This window comes from Trichosurus vulpecula, chromosome 3 (assembly GCF_011100635.1).
Source record: "Trichosurus vulpecula isolate mTriVul1 chromosome 3, mTriVul1.pri, whole genome shotgun sequence".
Taxonomy (NCBI): domain Eukaryota; kingdom Metazoa; phylum Chordata; class Mammalia; order Diprotodontia; family Phalangeridae; genus Trichosurus; species Trichosurus vulpecula.
The window spans coordinates 409,914,526-409,936,716 of NC_050575.1; the positions used below are offsets into that span (position 1 = coordinate 409,914,526).

The following is a 22,191-nucleotide window of genomic DNA, read 5'->3' on the forward strand; positions in this document are numbered from 1 at the left end:
CCTCCCCCCCAAACGTGGAACATAGAACTCTGTAATCTACAAGCAGTCATACCCCACTGAAAAACTCAAGGGTCAAGTTAGTTGGCTGGGAATATGGCCAGGCAGCGAAAACGCACCGAGATTCAGTCTCAGACTTTGCATTCTTTCTTTGCTGACAAAGAAGACCAAAACATACAGACAGAAGAAATTAATAAAGTCAAAGAGCCTACAACAGAAACCTCCAAGAAAAACAGGAACTGGTCCCAGGCCATGGAAGAGCTCAAAAAGGAGTTGGAAAAGCAAGTTAGAGAAGTAGAGGAAAAATTGGGGAGAGAAATGAGAAGGATGCGAGAAAACCATGAAAAACAAGTCAATGACTTGCTAAAGGAGACCCAAAAAAATACTGAAAAATACACTGAAGAAAACAACATCTTAAAAAACAGACTAACTCAAATGGCAAAAGAGCTCCAAAAAGCCAATGAGGAGAAGAATGCCTTGAAAGGCAGAATTAGCCAAATGGAAAAGGAGGTCCAAAAGACCAATGAAGAAAATACTACTTTAAAAATTAGATTGGAGCAAGTGGAAGCTAGTGACTTTATGAGAAATCAGGATATTATAAAACAGAACCAAAGGAATGAGAAAATGGAAGACAATGTGAAATATCTCCTTGGAAAAACCACTGACCTGGAAAATAGATCCAGGAGAGATAATTTAAAAATTATTGGACTACATGAAAGCCATGATCAAAAAAAGAGCCTAGATACCATCTTTCAAGAAATTATCAAGGAGAACTGCCCTGATATTCTAGAGCCACAGGGCAAAATAGAAATTGAAAGAATCCATCGATCGCCTCCGCAAATAGATCCCAAAAAGAAATCTCCTAGGAATATTGTCGCCAAATTCCAGAGCTCCCAGATCAAGGAGAAAATACTGCAAGCAGCCAGAAAGAAACAATTTGAGTATTGTGGAAACCCAATCAGAATAACCCAAGATCTGGCAGCTTCTACATTAAGAGATCGAAGGGCCTGGAATGCGATATTCCGGAGGTCAATGGAGATAGGATTAAAACCCAGAATCACCTACCCAGCAAAACTGAGTATCATGTTCCAAGGCAAAATATTGACTTTCAATAAAATAGAGGACTTCCAAGCTTTCTCAGTGAAAAGACCAGAACTGAATAGAAAATTTGACTTTCAAACACAAGAATCAAGAGAAGCATGAAAAGGTAATCAAGAAACGGAAATTGCAAGGGACTTACTAAAGTTGAACTCTTTTGTTTACATTCCTACATGGAAAGATGATGTGTATGATTCATGAGAACTCAGTATTAGGGTAGTTGAAGGGAATATGCATATATATATGTTTAGGTATATATATAGGTGAATGTGTATGTATATATCTATATGTATGTGTATGTATATATATGTGTGTGTGTGTGTTTTTATATGTGTATATATATACATATATATGTGTGTATATATATATATGTAAAAGAGAGAGAGCAGACACAGGGTGAGTTGAAGATGAAGGGAAGATATCTAAAAGAAATAAAATGAAATTAAGGGATGAGAGAGCAACATACTGAGAGAGGGAGATAGGGAGAGATAGAATGGGATGGATTATCTCGCATAAAGGTGGCAAGAGGAAGCAGTTCTGTGGGAGGAGGGGAGAGGGCAGGTGAGGGGGGAATGAGTGAACCTTGCTCTCATCAGATTTGGCCTGAGGAGGGAATACCATACATACTCAGTTGGGTATCTTACCCCACAGGAAAGAAGAGGGAGGAAGATAAAAAAAAAATAAAAGGAGGGGGGGATGATGGAGGGGAGGGCAGATGGGGGTGGAGGTAATCAAAATAAACACTTTGGAAAGGGGACAGGGTCAAGGGAGAAAATTCAATAAAGCGGGATGGGTTGGGAAGGAGCAAAATGTAGTTAGCCTTTCACAACATGAGTATTGTGGAAGGGTTATACATAATGATACATGCGTGGCCTAGGTTGAAGTGCTCGACTTCTTAGGGAGAGTAGGTGGGAAGGGAAGAGGGGAGAGAATTTGGAACTCAAAGTTTTAAAATCAGATGTTCAAAAACAAAAAAAAGTTTTTGCATGCAACTAAAAAATAAGATACACAGGCAATGGGGCATAGAAATTTATCTTGCCCTACAAGAAAGGAAGGGAAAAGGGGATGAGAGGGGAGGGGGGTGATAGAGGGGAGGGCTGACTGGGGAACAGGGCAACCAGAATATATGCCATCTTGGAGTGGGGGGGAGGGTAGAAATGGGGAGAAAATTTGTAATTCAAACTGTTGTGAGAATCAATGCTGAAAACCAAATATGTTAAATAAATAAATTTAAATTAAAAAAAAAGAGGGAAAAAAAAAGAATAATATCTCACGAGACCCTATTGTGAGGGTTGGCTCCCCTCCCAACGGGGACATCCGGGGTAGTTGGCAGTAAGCTTTCCTTGTTCAAGGCCCTATTTAAGTCTCCACATGGGTGAGTCGAGTTGGAATCTCACCCATGGAAAAGATGCTCTGCCTGGGACCCTCCCACTCAGGACCCTGATAGCTCTACCCTGGGATTCCCCAGCTTGAAGAATCACATGTAGAACGCTCCCCCAAATCGGTGATGTTTGCTGTTTCTATGTTTTCTGTTTCCGCTTTTGCTGTGTTGTGTTATTAGGAATTGTTAGATATTGCTGTTGTAAATCCAACGTATTACTCCCTGTCCTTTAATAAAAGCGCCATTCCGTTGGGAGTGTGTCTTATTGCAGGTGCGAATCTGAACCTAATTAAGCTTAATTGCATAGAGGGCTATAAAACTGTGTATACCCTTTTATCCAGCAATACCAGTGTTAGGTCTACATCCCCAAAAGATTTTTTTTAAATGAAAAAGGGCCTATTTGTACAAAAATATTTATAGCAGCTCTTTTTGTGGTGGTCAAGAATTAGAAGTGGAGGGGATTCCCATCAATTGGGAAATGGCTGAACAAGTGGTGGTATATGATTGTAATGGAATACTGTTGTGCTACAAGAAATGACTACAGGATGCTTTCAGAAAAACCTGGAAAGACTTACATGAACTGATGCAAAGTGAAGTGAAGTGAGCTGAACCAGGAGAACATTATACACAGTAACAGCAACATTGTACAATGATCAACTATGAATAACTTAGCTTTTCCCAGCAAGACAATAATTGAAAACAATTCCAAGGCCTCAGATGAACAATTCTCTTCACCTCCAGAGAAAGGACTGATGGATTCTGAACGCAGATCAAACCATACTGTTTTTCACTCAATTTTTATGGGGTTTTTTGGGCTATGTTTTCTTTTGTAACATAACTAATATGGAAATGACATGTTTTGGGCTTGCTGGAAGCCCAGAAATGCCAGAGTACAAGGTGGAGTTGTCCAGAAGGAATTCACACACTCAAAGCTCTTCTAGTCAAGTGGCAAAGTTTATTGTGAGGCCCATAGAAGCAGGCAGGTTCCTAGGGAACCTGCACATAGATCAGGATGGTGCTGGTGCTTATATACAAAAGGACAGCAGGATTAAGGAGTGGTAAATAGTCTGGGGTGGGCCTGGGACAACAGTGAAAGGACATCAAGTGGGCTAATTAGGTGACTGAGGTAGGATTAAAGAGTGCTTGGTACTTGTGAGAAGTGTGGGGTGGGCCAGGAGAGAAGGTGAAAGGAGGTGATCAGGTGGGCTGGAGTGGGCTGAGGCCCAGTGATCTGGGTGCTGAAATGTGTGGGAACATTCAAGGACTTGGCTGCTTTCCTTTTAGGGGTCCAGGTCCCATCACCCCATCAAGTCCATGTGGCTGCCTAAAGGGGCAGTGCTTCTGGGAGGGGGGAGGAAATGGTCCCCACTGTTCTCTGCCCTGTTGGACTCATTAGGAGGATCGGGCTCCGTGATTGAAGATGACAGGAGGAGAGCAGGACTCCCAGGATAGGGCAGGACCTCAAGGCATGTTCAAGCAGGGTGTGTGGGGGGGGGGGGGAGGGGGGGGGGGGGACGGACAGGCGGGGGCGGGGGGGGGGGCGGGGGGGAGGGATTGGAGCCAATTGAGGCTCCCAGTGAGTGGCCCCTATGCACAGCTGGGAGGGCCAGCTGTCCCCATGGGGGTTCTTGGTTAGGGTCCTTCCAGCAGGGAGGGTCTGGGATTCTCTGGGAAAGGGCATGTAGGGGTCACATAGCCACAGCCTTTGGCAGGAGTCCTTATCTCCCCATCCACCCCCTTCTCCTGGCTGGGTGGGGTCTTGTGCTCCCCTGTAAAATGGGGGTGATGCCCCATCTTGACAACCATACAATCTCTGAAGGCGGAGTCTCCCCCTTAGAATGTGAGTCCCCCGACACAAGGTCTGTGCTGCTTTTGCAACACTAGGTGCCTAATCAGTGCTTCCTCTCTTGTCCTCAGATCTTTCCAAGGCCAAAGCGATCAAGAATGAGCAACAACGTGCAGAACCTGCTGCTAGAATCCCTCCTGGGCACAAAGCACGTGGACAATGCTGCCATCATCAGGATCCATGAGCGGACTATCTTGGTGTCCTCACCAGGGTTTAATGTAAGAAAAGAAGGTTGGGGCAGGAAGGCTTAGTGGCAGCACAGAGAGATTTCTAAGGCTGCACAGAGTAAGGGGCCTGGAGTCAGGAAGTGCTGAGTTCAAATCCAGCCTCAAACACTGAGTACCTGGGTGACTCTGGGCAAGTCACTGAATTCCATCTGCCTCAGTTTCGACTGTCCAGTGAGGTTCATAATAGCCCCTGTCTCCCAGAGAGGTTGAGAGGATCAAATGAGGCAATCTTTGTAAAGCCCCTGGCCCAGTGCCTGGCATGTAGTAGGCACTTCATCACCACTTCTCCCCTCCCTCTCTTTTGCCCTAACAACTGCAGATATCACCCAGTGACATCCGTGTGCTTGTGAACGGATTCTCCAAGAACCCTCTTCAAGTGCGAAGGGAAGGACTGTACTTCAGAGAGAAGGACTACAAGTGTGTCAGGGCAGATGAGCGCTCCCTGTATGCCAAGAAGGTGTGTGGCTGGGAGGCAGGGGCCGTGGGAGGAGGTGGGAAGAGCCATCTTACAACAGCCACAGTCCATTCAAGATAGACACATGGCAGATTAAGGCATGTCCCACTAAGAGGAGAGAAGAGGTAAATGCTCTGGGCAGGGAGGAAATCCTTTTTAAAAAACATGTTTTACTGATATCTTTTCTTTTTATATCACCTAGATTTCCCCTGCATCCTTCCCCCTCTCCCGTCCCAAAAAGCCATTCCTTTTAACAAAGGATTTTAAAAATAAAAAAGGAACGAAGAGGGGGAAAATCAGCAAAAACAATGACACATCAAAACCACAATGGGGCCTTGTCTGCAATGCTATATATAAGTGTGGACTTGATGTCTGCAGAAGGTGGGGGCAGGAGACTGGAGGGGCCCTTCTGCTTGTGATGTATGTCTAGCCCTGGAAGCTTTGGGGCAAAGGGCATGGACATCTCCATTGTTTTATTCTCCTAATTCCAAAGTGCTTGGTTGGACCACTTTCCAGCTCTACCAGACCCATGTGAGTGGGACTGAGAAATGAAAGAATCACCTGATTTGTTTGATCCGGAGCCGTTATTAACCCCGATGGCTTTGATTTTCAAGCATTTTCTTTTCACTTTAATTTGAACTGAACAAACATCAAATAAAACAAGCGCTTTCACAGACGTGAGAATAGGAGAGGTCCATTTTAAATGAGGCTGTGAATCTCTGGAAGGGGCAGCTTTGCTTTTAAAGGAGATAAATTCAGCCTGGGACTTTCATTGCTGTCCTGCTGGTCTCTGCTTCCTTCTGCCAGGGCATTTTAAAATGCATCCATGACTATTTCCTCTTCATTTTTCTTTTCTTTTGGGAAGTGGGGAAAACTCTATCCCCATCCCTACTGAAAACAAAGAAAAACAATGCATAGTCGAGCAAAGCAAAGTACCCCCTTGGCCGCATCTGAAAACTCTATGTTGTGACCTGCAGCCAGAGTCTGTCCTCTCCTGGTCAGGAGACGGGCAGCAGGCTTCATCACTGGCAATCTGGAATCTTGTGCTCACTGTGTTGGGCAGAGTTCTTCACCCATTTAGGGTTGCGTGTCTTCACAACTCTGAAAGTTGTCTGGTTTGGGGGTGTTTTTGTTTGTTTTACAAAATGTTCTCCTGGTCCAGCCCTCTTCCCTCCACATCAGTTCATACAAGTCTTCCGAGGTTTCTCTGAAACCATGCCCTTCATCCTTGCTTATGGCACAAGAATACCCCACCCTGTTCATATACCATCAGTTGATCAGCTGTCCCCCTATCAATGGGCCATCCTCACCCCCTCTCAGTTTCCAGATTGGAACTCCTGTGAAAAGAGCTTCGATAAATATCCTTGTTCTTAAGGCCCCTTCCCTCTCTTCTGTCTCTGATCTTTGAGCTGTAGGCCTAGGAATCATTGCTAGAAAGGATGTTTTAGAGTTTTAATGCCTGGTAACTTTTTTTTGCAGGGGGAAAGGCAGGGCAATTGGGGTTAAGTGACTTGCTCAAGATCACACAGGTAGTGTGTCAAGTGTCTGAGGCTGGATTTGAACTCAGCTCCTCCTGACTCCAGGGCCGGTGCTCTACTCACTGCACCACCTACTGCCCCTTGGTAATTCTCTAGACAGTTCCAAACTGCTTTCCAGGACAGCTGGACCAGTTCATGGTTCCAGCAGGGTGTCAGTGGCCTGGTTTTCTCATAGCCTCACTGACTTTGGCCATTGTCCATTTTTGCCCACTTTGCCACTCATGGGTGTGAGATGGAACCTCGGAGGTGCTTTAATTGGCGTGTCTCTAATTATGAGTGATTTGGAGCCCCTTTTTCCAAAGACTGTTGATAGCTTGCGTTTCTTCTTTAGAAATTCCCTGTTCATACACTTTGACCACTTATGTATTAGGGAATGGCTCTTCTTATAAATTGGAATCTGTGTGCAGGCTTTGCTAGGCCCACGCCTGGGGGCTTCCTGCCTATTCCTGATGGTGGGCAGGAGCTAAGAGGGAAGAACCAGTCAGTCAGTCAGTGAGCCATTGAGCATTTCTGAAGCACCTACAGTGAGCCAAGCACTGTGCTAAATCTGAGAGGACAAAGAAGAGCCCTCAGGGAGCCCACACTTCAGTAGTAATGACAAATGCAAACAAACAGAAAGCAAGCTGGGGACAAGTTAAATAGGCAATAATGAACAGAGGGAGGGCACTAGAATGAAGAGGGGGTGGGGAGGGCTTGCTGGAGGAGGTGGGATTTTTAGTAGGGACTTGAAGGAAGCCTGAGAGGCCAGGAAGCAGAGAGGAGGAGGGAGAGCATTCCAGGCTTCAGGGATGGCCAGAGAGAATGTCCAGAGTCCAAAGAGGGAGAATCTTGTTTGTGGGACAGACAGGAGGCTGGGATCACTGGATCAGAGAGGAAACACTGGGGAGTAAGTTTTGAGAAGACTGGAACACTGGGAGGGGGCTACGTTAGGAAGGGTTTTGAAAGCCAAACAAAGCACTCTGCATTGATCCTGGAGGCCATAGGGAGCCACTGGAGTTTTTTCAGCAGGACAGGACAGGATCAGACCTGTGATTCTAGAAAATCACTTTAGCCACTGGAGTGGGGAGAGACTAGAGGCAGGCAGACCCACCCATAGGCCACTACAATAGTCCAGGCATGAGGGGATGAGGGTCTGTACCGGGGCAGGGTCTTCTGAGAGATGCTGCAGAGGTGACATTGGCAGGTCTTGGTACCATATTGGATCAGGGTTGGGGGGGAAGGGGGGAGTGAGGAGTCCAGGATGATGCCTAGGTTGGGAGCCTCAGGGACTGGGAGTTGCCCTCTACAATAATAGGGCATCTAGAAAGATGGGAGGGATTGGGTTATGGTTAGGGTTATGAGTTCTGTTTTGGACATGTTGAGTTTCAGATATCTATTGGACATCCAGTTGGAGATGTCTGAAAGGCAGTTAGAGATATGAGATTAGAGGTCAGCAGAGAGATTGGGGCAGGACAGGGCGATCTGAGAATCATCAGCACAGAGATGGTCAGTAAATCCATGGGAGCTGAGGAGATTCCCCCAGGGAAGTGGTCTAGAGGGAGAAGAGAAGAGGGCCTGGGACAGAACTTAAGGGACACCTGAAGTTAGCAGGTGTGACATGGAAGAGGATCTAGCAAAAGAGACAGAGAAGGAGAGGTCCAAGAGGGAGGAAGAGAAAAGGGTGGGGCAAGTTATCCTGAAAACCTAGAGAGTATCCAGGAGGGGGGAGTGACCAGCAGTGTGTAGGGCCTCAGAGAGGCCAAGAAAGATGAAGATTGAGAAAAGACCATTGGATTTAGCAACTAAGAGATCACTGGTCATGTTGGAGAGCACAGTTTTGGTGGAATGAGATCCAAATCTGGATTGTAAGGGAGGGGGGAGGGGGGGAGAGAGAGAGGGGAGAGGGGAGAGGGAGAGGGAGAGAGAGAGAGAGAGGGAGAGGGAGAGGGAGGAGGGAGAGGGAGAGGGAGAGGGAGAGGGAGAGGGAGAGGGAGAGGGAGAGGGAGAGGGAGAGGGAGAGGGAGAGGGAGAGGGAGAGGGAGAGGGAGAGGGAGAGGGAGAGGGAGAGGGAGAGGGAGAGGGAGAGGGAGAGGGAGAGGGAGAGAGAGAGAAAGAGAAAGAGAAAGAGAAAGAGAAAGAGAAAGAAAGAAAGAAAGAGAAAGGAGGCACCTGGTGTAGATGCCTTTTCAGCCTTTTTGAGGAGTTAGCTAGTTAGCTGCTACAAAGGGCAGAAGAGATACAGGCTTCCCACCGCTGTTGCCCAGCTGTGTCTGTAACCAGAATTGTCTTTGTTTTCTTTGAGTGACTCAATTTATCTCAGTGAGCTTTACTAGGTGCTAAGCCCCAGGCCCAAACCCCATTAGGTGTTAATGTAATCCATGTGGATGTGAACATCCCAGGGTCCTAAGGGGAGGGGCCAACTCAAGAACCAATCACCAGAGCCTGAGCTCTGGTGATTCAGATGATGTCTGATGATGTCTAAAGCCCTATAAGAAGGGAGGACAGAGCTATTGGTGCAGGGCTCTGGAGATGGTGTTGATGAGGAGACTCCAGGCAGCTGTAGCTAAGGAGCCCTCCAGCTTGTAAACCCGGATGTTGAAACTTTGTTGAACTGTGGTAACTGTCTGTTGGGACTTGAATCAGACAAAGTCTATTGATGTCTGTAATTTGCATTTTGTTTTGAAGTTCAGGGTGCTGGTTTTTTCCCCTGAACTAACTGAATGATATTTGAATTAAAAGTAAGCTTGTCAACCCCTTCACCTTGCTTTCCTTAATTAAGCAGATCGAAAGAACTTGTGCTGTTGGCAGCTTTCTGGGTGTTGGCTGTGGGTGAATCTTATACCCCCACAGAAGCTGCCAGCCGGGTTGTTGACACAGTGTCCCAGGCTGCCAAAGTCATGGCATCTGCAGACTTGTCTTGGGAGATGGGGAATCAGAGAAGCCAGACCCTATCCCTTGACTCTGTCTGTGCCTGGTGATATAGGGAAGGGGAGGAAGAAGGGAACAAGCATTTATTCAGCATCTACTGTGTGCCAGGCACCGTGGTAAACATCTTTTACAAATATTCTCTTGCTTGAGCCTGTAAGAAATGGGAGGAGGAGTTTTGTTTCCACAGAACTAAAGGTGTACTTCCCTCCCCTCCCCCACCCCAGCTTTAGCAGAAACCAAGGTCGGTCAGGTGAGAGGTCAGAGGTCAGAGTACGCATGTGAATGCTTTTTGAGAAGGCAGTCTGGGGAATTAGAGAGGCCAAACCCACTTGAACCAGTTCAAGCTTATCTAGGGTCTGGTCTTGGTCAAAAATCCAGGCCTACTGATTTGCATAATTTGCATATGTTAAAGAGGGAAAGTAGGGGAAGTAAAAGAATATAGTTTAATCCTAAACTAAGGCAAGGAAAATCTAATTAACTTCACTTTTGCTTCTGTATCCTTATTATCCTACCTGTATAAACTGTATAACCTAGGAAAACTATGTAAAAAATAAAGATTGTAAACTAACCATGACTCTAGCAGGAGTGGAGGGAATGGTTACCCCTGCTCCTGTAGCTCTATCAGTGTGAGTGTTCCTGTGAGCACTACACCTGTTCTCTTAGGGAGTGTAATAAAATGTCTTCTTCTGCCCACTCTGGTCTTGAGTTCTTTGGGTGAGAATGGGCAAATCACATGGATCTTCCTAAGGTCAAGTGAAGGGAAGCAATAGGCAGGTGAAGCCTGTTCTGGGCTTACTGCTGAATCTTGCCTTGGGGTGTCCTGTGATTCCCCGCTGGGGAGTTAAGAGGGCTACCACTCCTGATTTCCTGGGGGAATCCCTGTGGTCTGCACAGCCTTCTTAAGGGGATATCACTTGGGACTTCTGGCCCTGTCTCGGGAGCCTTGTGATCTTACTGCTGTCCTAAGGGGCCATCACTTGGGTCCTCCTTAGGGTCTGACCCCTAGGAGGCCCTGTGATCACCACAGATTAAGGGGGGGGGGGGTCTGTCACTTGGTCTTCCTCTGGGAGTCCTGTGGTCTGTACAGCCTTCCCTAGGGATTATCACAGGGTTATTCCTCAGGACTTAGGCCCTGCCTAGGAAGTCCAGTGATCCCCAAAGCCACGTGTTCTCACAATTTGGGGAAGTCCAGACATAGGGAAGGGGAGGAAGAAGGGAACAAGCATTTATTAAGCACCTACTGTGTGCCAGGCACCGTGGTAAACATCTTTTACAAATATTCTCTTGCTTGAGCCTCATAGTGGCCCCATGAGGTAAGTGCTGTTATTCCTATTTTGCAGCTGAGGAAACTAAGGCAGCAGGTGGAGTGAGTTGTCCAGGGTCTCCCATCTCAGAAGTGTCTGAGGCCAGATTTGAACTCAGGTCTCCTGACCGCAGGCCCAGCACTCTGTGCACTATGGTGCCCTTCGTTGCTTTTGTATGCTGTGGGTCACATTTTTGAGGACACTACAGATGTAAAATGATACTTGGAGTGGTGCCCCCAGCCCATTTTTTTTTTAATTTTCTTTTTTTTTTTTTATTTTTATTAATGCAATTTATTTATTTAACAAATTTGGTTTTCAGCATTGATTTTCACAACAGTTTGAATTACAAATTTTCTCCCCATTTCTGCCCTCCCCCCCCACTCCAAGATGGCGTATATTCTGGTTACCCTGTTCCCCAGTCAGCCCTCCCCTCTATCACCCCCCTCCCCTCTCATCCCCTTTTCCCTTCCTTTCTTGTAGGGCAAGATAAATTTCTACGCCCCATTGCCTGTGTATCTTATTTTTTAGTTGCATACAAAAAGTTTTTTTTTTGTTTTTGAACATCTGATTTTAAAACTTTGAGTTCCAAATTCCCTTCCCTCTTCCCTTCCCACCCACCCTCCCTAAGAAGTTGAGCAATTCAACCTAGGCCACCCATGTATTATTATGTATAACCCTTCCACAATATTCATGTTGTGAAAGGCTAACTACATTTTGCTCCTTCCCAACCCATCCCGCTTTATTGAATTTTCTTCCTTGACCCTGTCCCCTTTCCAAAGTGTTTGTTTTGATTACCTCCACCCCCATCTGCCCTCCACTCCATCATCCCCCTGCCTTTTTTTTTTTTTTTTTTTTATCTTCCTCCCTCTTCTTTCCTGTGGGGTAAGATACCCAACTGAGTATGTATGGTATTCCCCCTCAGGCCAAATCTGATGAGAGCAAGGTTCACTCATTCCCCCCTCACCTGCCCACTCCCCTCCTCTCCTAGAACTGCTTCCTCTTGCCACCTTTATGGGAGATAATCCACCCCATTCTATCTCTCCCTATCTCCCTCTCTCAGTAAGTTACTCTCTCATCCCTTAATTTCATTTTATTTCTTTTAGCTATCTTCCCTTCATCCTCAACTCACCCTGTGTCTGCTCTCTTTCTTTTACATATATATATATATACACATACATACACATACATACATATACACATAGATACATGCATACATACACATTCACTTATATATATACATAAACATATATATATGCATATATATATATGCATATTCCCTTCAACTACCCTAATACTGAGGTCTCATGAATCATACTCATCATCTTTCCATGTAGGAATGTAAACAAAACAGTTCAACTTTAGTAAGTCCCTTGCAATTTCCGTTTCTTGATTACCTTTTCATGCTTCTCTTGATTCTTGTGTTTGAAAGTCAAATTTTCTATTCAGTTCTGGTCTTTTCACTGAGAAAGCTTGAAAGTCCTCCATTTTATTGAAAGTCCATATTTTGCCTTGGAACATGATACTCAGTTTTGCTGGGTAGGTGATTCTAGGTTTTAATCCTAGCTCCATTGACCTCCGGAATATCGCATTCCAAGCCCTTCGATCTCTTAATGTAGAAGCTGCCAGGTCTTGGGTTATTCTGATTGGGTTTCCACAATATTCAAATTGTTTCTTTCTGGCTGCTTGCAGTATTTTCTCCTTGATCTGGGAGCTCTGGAATTTGGCAACAATATTCCTAGGAGATTTCTTTTTGGGATCTATTTGCGGAGGCGATCGATGGATTCTTTCAATTTCTATTTTGCCCTGTGGCTCTAGAATATCAGGGCAGTTCTCCTTGATAATTTCCTGAAAGATGGTATCTAGGCTCTTTTTTTGATCATGGCTTTCAGGTAGTCCAATAATTTTAAATTATCTCTCCTGGATCTATTTTCCAGGTCAGTGGTTTTTCCAAGGAGATATTTCACATTGTCTTCCATTTTTTCATTCCTCTGGTTCTGTTTTATAATATCCTGATTTCTCATAAAGTCACTAGCTTCCACTTGCTCCAATCTAATTTTTAAAGTAGTATTTTCTTCAGTGGTCTTTTGGACCTCCTTTTCCATTTGGCTAATTCTGCCTTTCAAGGAATTCTTCTCCTCATTGGCTTTTTGGAGCTCTTTTGCCATTTGAGTTAGTCTATTTTGTAAGGTGTTGTTTTCTTCAGTGTATTTTTCAGTATTTTTTTGGGTCTCCTTTAGCAAGTCATTGACTTGTTTTTCATGGTTTTCTCGCATCCTTCTCATTTCTCTTCCCAATTTTTCCTCTACTTCTCTAACTTGCTTTTCCAAATCCTTTTTGAGTTCTTCTATGGTCTGGGGCCAGTTCATGTTTTTCTTGGAGGCTTTGGTTGTAGGCTCTATGACTTTGCTGTCTTCTTTAGGCTGTATGTTTTGGTCTTCTTTGTCACCAAAGAAAGAATCCAAAGTCTGAGACTGAATCTGGGCGCGTTTTCGCGTCCTGGCCATATTCCCAACCAACTAACTTGACCCTTGAGTTTTTCAGTGGGGTATGACTGCTTGTAGATTACAGAGTTCTATGTTCTACGTTTGGGGGGGAGGTGCCAGCTCTGTCAGAGCCGCACTCCTCCTTCCCCAAGGACCCCCAGTCCAGACTGGGCTCAGATCTTCGGCAGGCTGTGCACCCCTGCTGTGATCCGCCACTTAATTCCCCCCACCAGGTGGGCCTGGAGCCGGAAGTAACAACAGCTGTAGCTGCCCCACCTCCGCTGCCCCCGGGGCTGGAAGCCGAACCGCGAACTCCTTCCACTCCCGCAGCTTTTCCCACTAACCTTCTCCGCAGTCTTTGGTGTTTGTGGGTCGAGGGGTCTGGTAACTGCCGCAGCTCACATATTCAGGGCGCTAGGGCCCCCTCCGCCCGGCTTCTGGCCTGGATCGTCCACGCCGCTCAGGCTGGGCTCTGCTCCACTCCGTTCCCAGCTCCCAGCTCCCAGCTCCCAGCTCCGTGTGGAATAGAGCTCACCCAGAGACCATCCGGGCTGTCCTGGGCTGGAGCCCTGCTTCCCTCTGCTGTTCTGTGGGTTCTGCCGTTCTAGAATTGGTTCAGAGCCCTTTTTTATAGGTTTTTGGAGGGACTCGGGTACGGAGCTCACTCTAGTCCGTGCTTACCAGCCGCCATCTTGGCTCCGCCCCCCGCCCCCAGCCCATTTTGAACAAGAGCTGCATCTACCTTCAGAAGGAAGGCTCACGTAGACCGAGACATTCAGAGCCACACTTTCTGTGGTGGCCAAGAATCCCCCTGAGAGGCGAGTGACCAACTAGCTTGTGGTCCATGAATGGGATGGACTGACCCTGTGGGCTAAAACCCTGAAGATGGCAGATCCTGAGAAACATGGGAAGACTTCCAGGAACTGATCAAGATAAGTGATCTGAGCCAAGAAAACCACACACTCAATGGAATAACAGATCAAAGTGGAATCGAATGTGCCACTGGAATCAGAGACAGGAGCGGATGGCTGCTGCCCTGGGATGTCAGATGCTCAATCATGGACTCTGGTACACGTCCCCAGGAGGATCCTGGGTGAGCCATAACAACCTAGAAAGGAAGTGCCTTGGAGAGACCATGGAGAGTGTCCCTCTGGACCTAGTTCAGATCATCTAACCACGTGCCTGGGAGGAGCTTCAAAAAGACCCGAGTCAGCTCCAGCCATCCATGCTGGCTACAACACCGGGTATTGTTGGCACTTGAGTAAATCAAAGATGGGAAACAGCCACGTGGTCCCTGAGCCCTTGGCCTTTGGGTTCAGTCTTTTCTATTCTAGGGACCACAAGAGAAGTCTGTGACCATGGGGGAGAGAGCTACAGAAACATGGGGGTCAGAATCCAGGCCAGATGTTGCAGTGATGCCTTGACTTGCAAGTACATTGGATTTAAGTGAGGCAGAGCTGTGTAAAGTCAGCAGCCTCACTTTCTACCCCAGAGTCATCGGGGTCCAGTCCTCAGGACGACGGGCAATGACCCCCCTTGGGGGTAAGGGTAAAGATGCCGGTCAGGCCTCTTCCCTGATAAAGTCACATAGCAGTTTCTGAGGTTGAGCAATTAGACAGGGTCCAAGGATTTGGGTGACTTTCCTTTCTGGGTCCTCAGAAGCTGTGACAGAGCTCCTGCAGGAGCAGTTCCCAGTCATGGCCATAGATACTGGGAGGGAAGCCCTGCCATTCCCAAGGCTCTTGGGTTCAGGGTGTGAGGGGAGATGGGGGTCCAGGTTGCGGGCTGGTTTGACTTGCCAGGCATGAGCTGCCTCTTTTCTCTCTCAGAGTGCCCTCCTTGCTGCTCCAGGTAGGCTGACTTGTCTGTCCTGTGTGGGGCAGTTAGTTAACAATTAATGGAGATAGCCACTCCTCCACAGATAGTGCGTCCCCAGGTAATGGCTATAAGGACTGGGCTACAAGTAGGATGGGGAGTGTGTACATTCCACGTTGGCTCCTGTGCCCACCTGAGGTACTCCCCTTGAGGGGAGATGTTGTAAGCCTGGCCTGGAGAGTGGGGCCAGATCCCCTTCAGCTGTGTTCCTCCCACTGTTAGGTACCAGTTACTTCAAAGACAGAGCAAGAATAAAGTACAAGCTTTCTCCCACACGCACTTTGGGGCCCCACTCTCCCCTACACCAGCACCAGTGTCTGGGGCAGTAGGCTCAGAATTGGCACTTTCCCACATATAGCTTTGATCCCTCCATGTTCTTCAACATCTTCCTCTGCTTCTCCCTAGAACAACACAGGGCTGGTGGTCGTTCAAACCAATCTCTACCTCCTGGTGGCCACATATCGGGAGGACATGTATGCCAGCGTGTGTGTGGAAGCTGTCGAGAAGCTGGGTAAGGGACCCCCACTTCCTGACAGCAGATTGTGTGGGTGTCAGGGACGCATTCCTAATCACCGATGAAAATCACTGACGTTTGTATAGCTTCAGGTTTGCCTTCATTGATCTTCATTGATCTTCTTTGACCAATATGTGGCTGCCCAGCTGCCCTTCCTTTGCTCAGCAGCCTTCAGTAACCCCCTAGAGCTGCTAGGATGAAATACAGCCTCCATAGGGAGGTGTTTGAGACCCTGCCCAGGCTGCCTCCAGCTCCTTCACAGTCCCTTGCCCACCCCTCCCCATCTCCATGCAGCCCTAGAATGCTTCCCCATCTCTCCTCTCATGAGGACCACTCCATTCCCCGGCCCCACTGCACTCCCTACATTTACTGATCTGTGTCCCCCTGAGTGTGCCGGCTTCTAGGGGGCAAATATGGCTCCACTGCTTCACAGAATCCCAGTGCTAAAAGCCTCATTGGCTACTGAGCCCAACCCCAACCTGTCACTACCACTTCCTGAAAAGGGATTATCCAGCTTCTCAAAGACCTCTGTGATAGGGAGCTCACTCCCTCCATACTAGGATAAGTCTATGCACCTGTTTCTGCCTGCTAGGCTCATGGAGCACACATGACAGCCCAACAAATACTTTGAGGTGTCCTTCCCCACCAAGTTTTCTTGAGTCTCAGTGTGACCAATCCCTTCATAGATAGGTCATGAACTCCAGAGGCTTTTCCCCACCCAGTCCCCCCTCCAGTTTTTCAATGTCCTGACCTGACCACAGTCCTCTCGACAAGGCCTGACCAGGCCAAAGGAGAGTAGGACTCTCACCTCCCTTTCTGGCTGCTGCCTGGGGGGAAGGGGGAGCTTGCCGTCTACCCAGATCTTCAGGACACCTGCTGCCTACACCTCCCCACCTCATGACATTCCCAGAGGAGTGTAGAATTGGGCTGGGGGATAATCTGGAAAGGTCTTTGGAAGGAGATGACCTCTGGGGAGGAGGGGTGACATCCCAGCCTAGCCGCAGCATGGAAGAGACAAACAGGCAAAGCATTGGGGAGCTCTGGAAGGTTCTTGAGCAGGAGAAGGTGGTGAAGAGAGCTGTGGTTTTGACAGACTGCTTCCAGCGTCCTAAAATCAACAGGAAATGCCCAGTACAATCCAACAAGGAAGGGCCAGTACTGGGCCCCATCCAAAGCCTAGGTCTGTTGCTATGGCCCAGCAGATGCTGACTTTGGTTACTTGGGGGATGAGGCAGACTGTAGCTGTTTTCTTCACCTCGTCCTCAGCCCCCCAGAGGTTTCCTCTGTCACCTCTGAGTGTCCCAGGCTCAAAGAAAGGCCACTCGCCCCACACTGACCCTCAGAGACAGCACCTGATGTCTGCCCAGAAGAAGCCCAGGTTTCTGCCCAGAGCTGAACTACAGGGTCCTGGTTCCCTCAGCCCATCTGAGACAGAGGCTAGCTTCCCCCATCCTTGCCCATGGCCCAGATCAGAAAATCTCTCTTGTTTTCTCCTAGGTGACTACTTGAGAAAGAAGGGGAGTTAATTCATTCAGAAGACTCTGAAAACCTCATCTGTCTTAAGAAGAAAACAAGAGATTTCCAGAGAGGAAGGGTTGGGGTCATGAATAATAGACTAGGCTATGCAGGGTCACAGTGACAGTTAGGGTCTGCATTAGGGCAGAGGTCCTGGGAGGGTCAGAAGTAGGGTTAGGGTTAGCTTAAACATTCTAGACTGTCCAGGGTTAAAGGTCAAGGTCAGGGTTGGGGTCAGAACCAGGATTAGGGTAGGCGATATGGCTAATAGCTTGGACTATCCAGGGTCAAGGTCAGGATTAGGGATGATATGAAGATTGACAGCTTAGACTGTCCAAGGTCAGGGTCACAGTTGAGGTTAAGGACTGGATTAGGGCTGATCTTAGACTGTCTAGGGTCAAGGTCATGGTTTCCACCCTGAAGAAAGAAGCAGCCTTTATCTTGAAGAACAAGGCCCTTGGATGCTAGTTCAGAGGGCTTGGAGGAACAATCTCTTTCTCCCTGGAGTTGGGATCCTCAGCATTCCTGACCAAAAGGCCATTCCTCCAGGGCTTCCTGGCCCCAGCCTTTGGGGCACTTTGGGCAGGGAGCAAGGAGGGTCCCAGGGTGTTTCCCCAGGCTTCATGATTGCCACTGCTGTTTCTGTAAGAGGCTTTGTCCTGAACACTGTGCCTCCTTGGTCATACCTAAAGGACTGGTAGATGGGTTGTAGGGGCATAGGTCAACATGTGTCACCCAAACCCAGGAGAGATTTATTGCCCCCAGGGGTCCAGATGCCAGCCCCCCAGGGGAGTAGATTCCCTTGGGAACTGGCCATGGGGGCCCTCAAGCCAGGCCTGGGGAGTGGCCCTTGTCCACCCTTGAGAGAGTAGGAACTGTGGTTATCATCAAGCCTTCACACTGAGATGTCACCCTGGATAACTTTCTGTGCTACCCTGTGACCTGCCCCTATGTGCCAGCCAGGCCTGGGAAGCTTCCCTGTAACGATGGGCCCTGGATCTTGGCTGTCATCTTCCTTCAAAGCCAAATAAACAAACCTCTCCCCCATCTTCTGTGTTGGCTCATTGTGGAGAGCAGGACCCTTGGCACTAGGGCCCACAGGCACCAGTGCATCCTTCCTGCTGCTTGGGCTCAGCTGGGACCTGTTCATCAGCCTGGGAGGAGCCCTGGGTGGGGGAAGAAGAGGCCTGATGAGGGGGACACCCAGGGGGGCTGCCCCCTTCCCCCCATCCCACACTCCCTCAAGCCCAGCATGGGTGATCTGGAGGCAGGTGCAAGTCCTGGCACTGAGCTGGCCACTCTGTGGAGATCAGACTTCTCTGGGTACATCCTCCCAGGACACAGACACACTGGGAAGGGAGGCCCAGGCCATTTCCTGGCATATCCAGGCTGCCTGTCCTCCCAGGCCCCAGGATCCCATTTCCCCCTCTCTCCCTCTGCACTAGGCTTGTTTCACTTCTCAGGGTTTTCTTTCCTCCTTTTCCCCTGTGGCCAACCCTTCCCCTTCCATGTCCCTGCTCCTCCTTTGGGAGCTCAAGACAGCCCAGTAGCAAGCAGTCAACATTGCCCAGGCTCAGTGCTCAGAGAGAGCCAATTTGGGGCAGAGAGAATCTTTGTAAAGCACTTGGCACAGTGCCTGACACAGAATACACTTAAAAATGCTGGTTTTCTTTCCTTCCAATTTCATTGCTCCCATACCTTGGGCTCTGAGGCTCAGCCAAGGCAGAATTGGCTCACTCAAGATTGGGGTGGAGAGGGAGATCCAGAACCCTGTGAGGTGCTGTTTGTTCTTTTGCAGATGGAAAAACTGAAGCTCAGGAAGGGTGTGCAACCAATGAGTGAGTGTGTGCTTGGTAGGATTATGTGCCCAGTCTGCTGCCTTCACAGGGCTGCCTCTTGGTACAAAGGATCCCGGGTGCAGGCGTCTCCTTCCTGACTCACAGCATCAGGGTTTAAGATCCAGAACCCTGTGAGGTACTATTTGTTCTTTTACAAATGGAGAAACTGAGGCTCAGGAAGGGCACGTGTTTCAACAATCTGGCTAGCAGCTACTGTGGGGGTGTAAAACCAACAAACAGCTCACAGAACGCTGCAAGCCCAGGTTCTTTTGGTCTGCTTTACTAAGGAAAGCAACGTTAAGGGGTTAACAATCTTGCTTTAATCCATTATACAAATATCGTTCACTTGGTTCAGGGGAAAAAGCCAACATGCTGAACTTCAGAGAAAACACAAATTACAAACATCAGCAGACAGACCTCCTCTGATTCAAATCTCAATTCATAGTTACCAGAGTTTAACAAAGTCCCAATATCAGGTTTACAAGCTGGAGGGACCTTAGCTACAGATGCCCGAAGTCTGCACATCAGCACGCCACCAAGAGTGAGAACCCTAAGCAAATAGCTCTGTCTTCTCTTTTTATGCTGTTTCAGACATCATCAATCATCTGAGCAACCAGAACTTAGGCTCCTTCAATTGGCTCTGGTGTTAGCACCTCCCTTCATAGGCCCCGCCTGGGGCCCCACCTTAGTTACCAATTCACACCCACATAGGCTTAGCACCTAATAGGGGTTTGGGCCTGGGGTTTAGCATCTAGTAGGACTCCATCAAAGACACTGAACTAATCAAAAGAAACAAAGGCCAAACTCTTCAAGGGCACCTGTTTGAACAAGTGCTAAGAGCCCATATTGTTCCCCAATACAGCGTGCAACCAATGAGTGAGTGTCTGGGGTAGGATTATGTGCCCAGTCTGCTGCCTTCACAGGGCTGCCTCTTGGCACAAAGGATCCTGGGTGCAGGCGTCTCCTTCCTGACTCACAGCATCAGGGTTTAAGTGTTGTACCTGCTGGGTAGTTTAAGATTTGGCCCTTTGCTGTCCGTGGTACAGTGGAATTATTAGAGTGTTCCCAGAGGAGCAGGACTCCTCTGGAGGGCCTGTGAAGGGTAAATTCCCTGGTTTATTGTAACACCAACACGGCAGGCAGAGCTCCTTAGGGAACTTGCAACCTAACAGGAATGATGCTAAAGCTTATATAGGAAAAGTAGTGGATTATCTGGCAGATATGCTAATTAGGTGATGACTTACAACCTTGGTCACAGGCTTCATTCACTACTCGAAACCAGGGAATGGGGTTTCTCAGGGGTGTATTTTTGGTCTGTTGTGTCTGCAGCAAGATAGCTGTGAGAGTCGATGTCTATAGCTTGACCTCTGGATTGTATACAATACCTATGGGAATCAATACATAATAATTCTATGGTTACAAGATAGTCCTGTTCATACAAGGGAAATTCTCCAGAGGTCAGCTTGTAACAGGGAGAGATAGTTTGCCTCACTGTGGCCCACACATGAGTTATTGCTAGGCATAGTGTCCTTGGGCTAAGGAGAAAATTGTCAAGGATGATGTTTTGAGGCTAGGGAGAAATGTGACCTTGGAAGTGGGGTCCAAACAGAAGCACCCCATCAGGGGCAGGGACTGGTCCCCACCTTGCCTCACCTCTCTGGCGTTCAGGACATCAGAAGACAGTCAACCAAAACTCAGAGTTTGAGTAAAGGGACAGGAGATATTTAGCCTGGAAAAGAGAAGGTTGGGTGAGAGAGCAGGGGCAGCCTAGTTATCTGGAAGGCCCAAGATGGGGAAGCAGGGAGCATGGCAGTGGAGCAGATCTGTGCCACAGGGAAAGGGGCAGCCTCTGAAATGGTGAGCTCACCATCTCTGGAGGTTCTTAGGGCAACCACTGGTCAGATTTGTCCAGTTCTGAGGCCCTTCCTATTCAGCCTTCCATCCCTGGGCCACACTATCCAGACCAGTGTCTTGCTCATGGTAGGTGCCTAGTAAATTCTTGTAACATTGGGTGGCAAGTGGCTTAATCTCTGAGGCTCAATGTCCTGGTCTGTGCATTTAGGGTTAGGGAGGCCCCTTCCAGCTCTAAATTCAGCTGTCCTTAAAAATGTGTGCTGAAACTATTTGGATTCAATACCCTTGCTTATTGTCTGTGACTGCTTGCGGGATCATTCCTTCCCAGTGCCCTTTCCATCTGCTGCCCCTTTGGCATGGGTGTCCTCCAAGGTTCTGTCCTTGGTCCTCTCTTTTAGTGACCCCATAGACCTCCAAGGACCCTGTGCAGATAGGTACCAGATGTATGTATCTCCTTTAGAACCCCCCCCCAAACCCAAGCCCTAGTCCTGCATCGCCAGCTGTTAGACCCTCAAACTGGATGCTGTAGGCATCTCAAACTCGTCCAGAAGAGAACTCGGGATCTTTCCCCTAGAACCCTCCCCATTTCTGAACTGGCTCATTACTACCAGCCTCCTAATCTCCGGGGCTACATCCTCAGCATCTAAAAGGGGGGCAGAACCAGAGGAGAAGACAGCACCCCCCACCCCAGGGCCTCCCTCCCTCAGTGTCAGATCTTGTCATTTGCACCTTCATGACATCTCTTGCATAAATGTCCTTTCACTCCTCTCATTGCCTCTTGTCTATGAGACGACCAAACTCTAAGTGCTCCACAGTGCCTGCTTCAGCCGCCTTCGTGGCTTTTGGAACAAATTGTTCTCATCCATCCATTCTGCCAGGGAAAGTCTCCCAATGTTTGGGATAGACATCCTGCGAACTCACCAAGGGGTTTGAGGGCCTTTGGTTACACTTAACCTAGTTTGACCGTTTGCCAAGACGGTTTAACTGGGTGTAGGTGTGGCCACTGCTCAAGCTAGTTTCTTGAAGCCACAGGTGAGAGTTGGGTGAATTATGTGGACGCCAAAGGTAGATGAGCAGCCCCCACAGCAGAGGGGCTAGTCCCTGGAGCACCCCATATGCCCCTAGAGATATCGGAGAGATGTAGCAAAGGACTGGCCTTGACAACAGATTGGAAGGGGAGGTGGGAATGGGTGAGACAGGCTAACAGCCTGGTAGGATGGTGAAGCCCTCCTCTGCGACAATGTTGCGGGCCTGGAGCTTGGGGAGAGAGTAAATTCCTTTTCAAACAGACTGATGTCGAGATTTCCCCACCGTGCGGGTAGAGGTGTCCAGCGGGCAAGTAGCAAAGCCTCACGCTAGC

General features: G+C 48.2%; 1 protein-coding gene across 1 annotated transcript in view; it reads left to right on the top strand.

The window, feature by feature from the left end:
- PFN4 (profilin family member 4) overlaps window positions 1-17,150 on the top strand; it is a 34,271-nt gene extending 17,121 nt beyond the window's left edge. Inside the window, exons 2-5 of the mRNA XM_036752473.1 lie at window positions 4,394-4,540; window positions 4,869-5,006; window positions 15,516-15,621; window positions 17,122-17,150. Coding sequence (XP_036608368.1) covers window positions 4,421-4,540; window positions 4,869-5,006; window positions 15,516-15,621; window positions 17,122-17,150 — 393 coding nt within the window. The 5' untranslated portion in view covers window positions 4,394-4,420. The remainder of the gene's footprint in view (window positions 1-4,393; window positions 4,541-4,868; window positions 5,007-15,515; window positions 15,622-17,121) is intronic.
- Window positions 17,151-22,191: the final 5,041 nt, after the last annotated feature.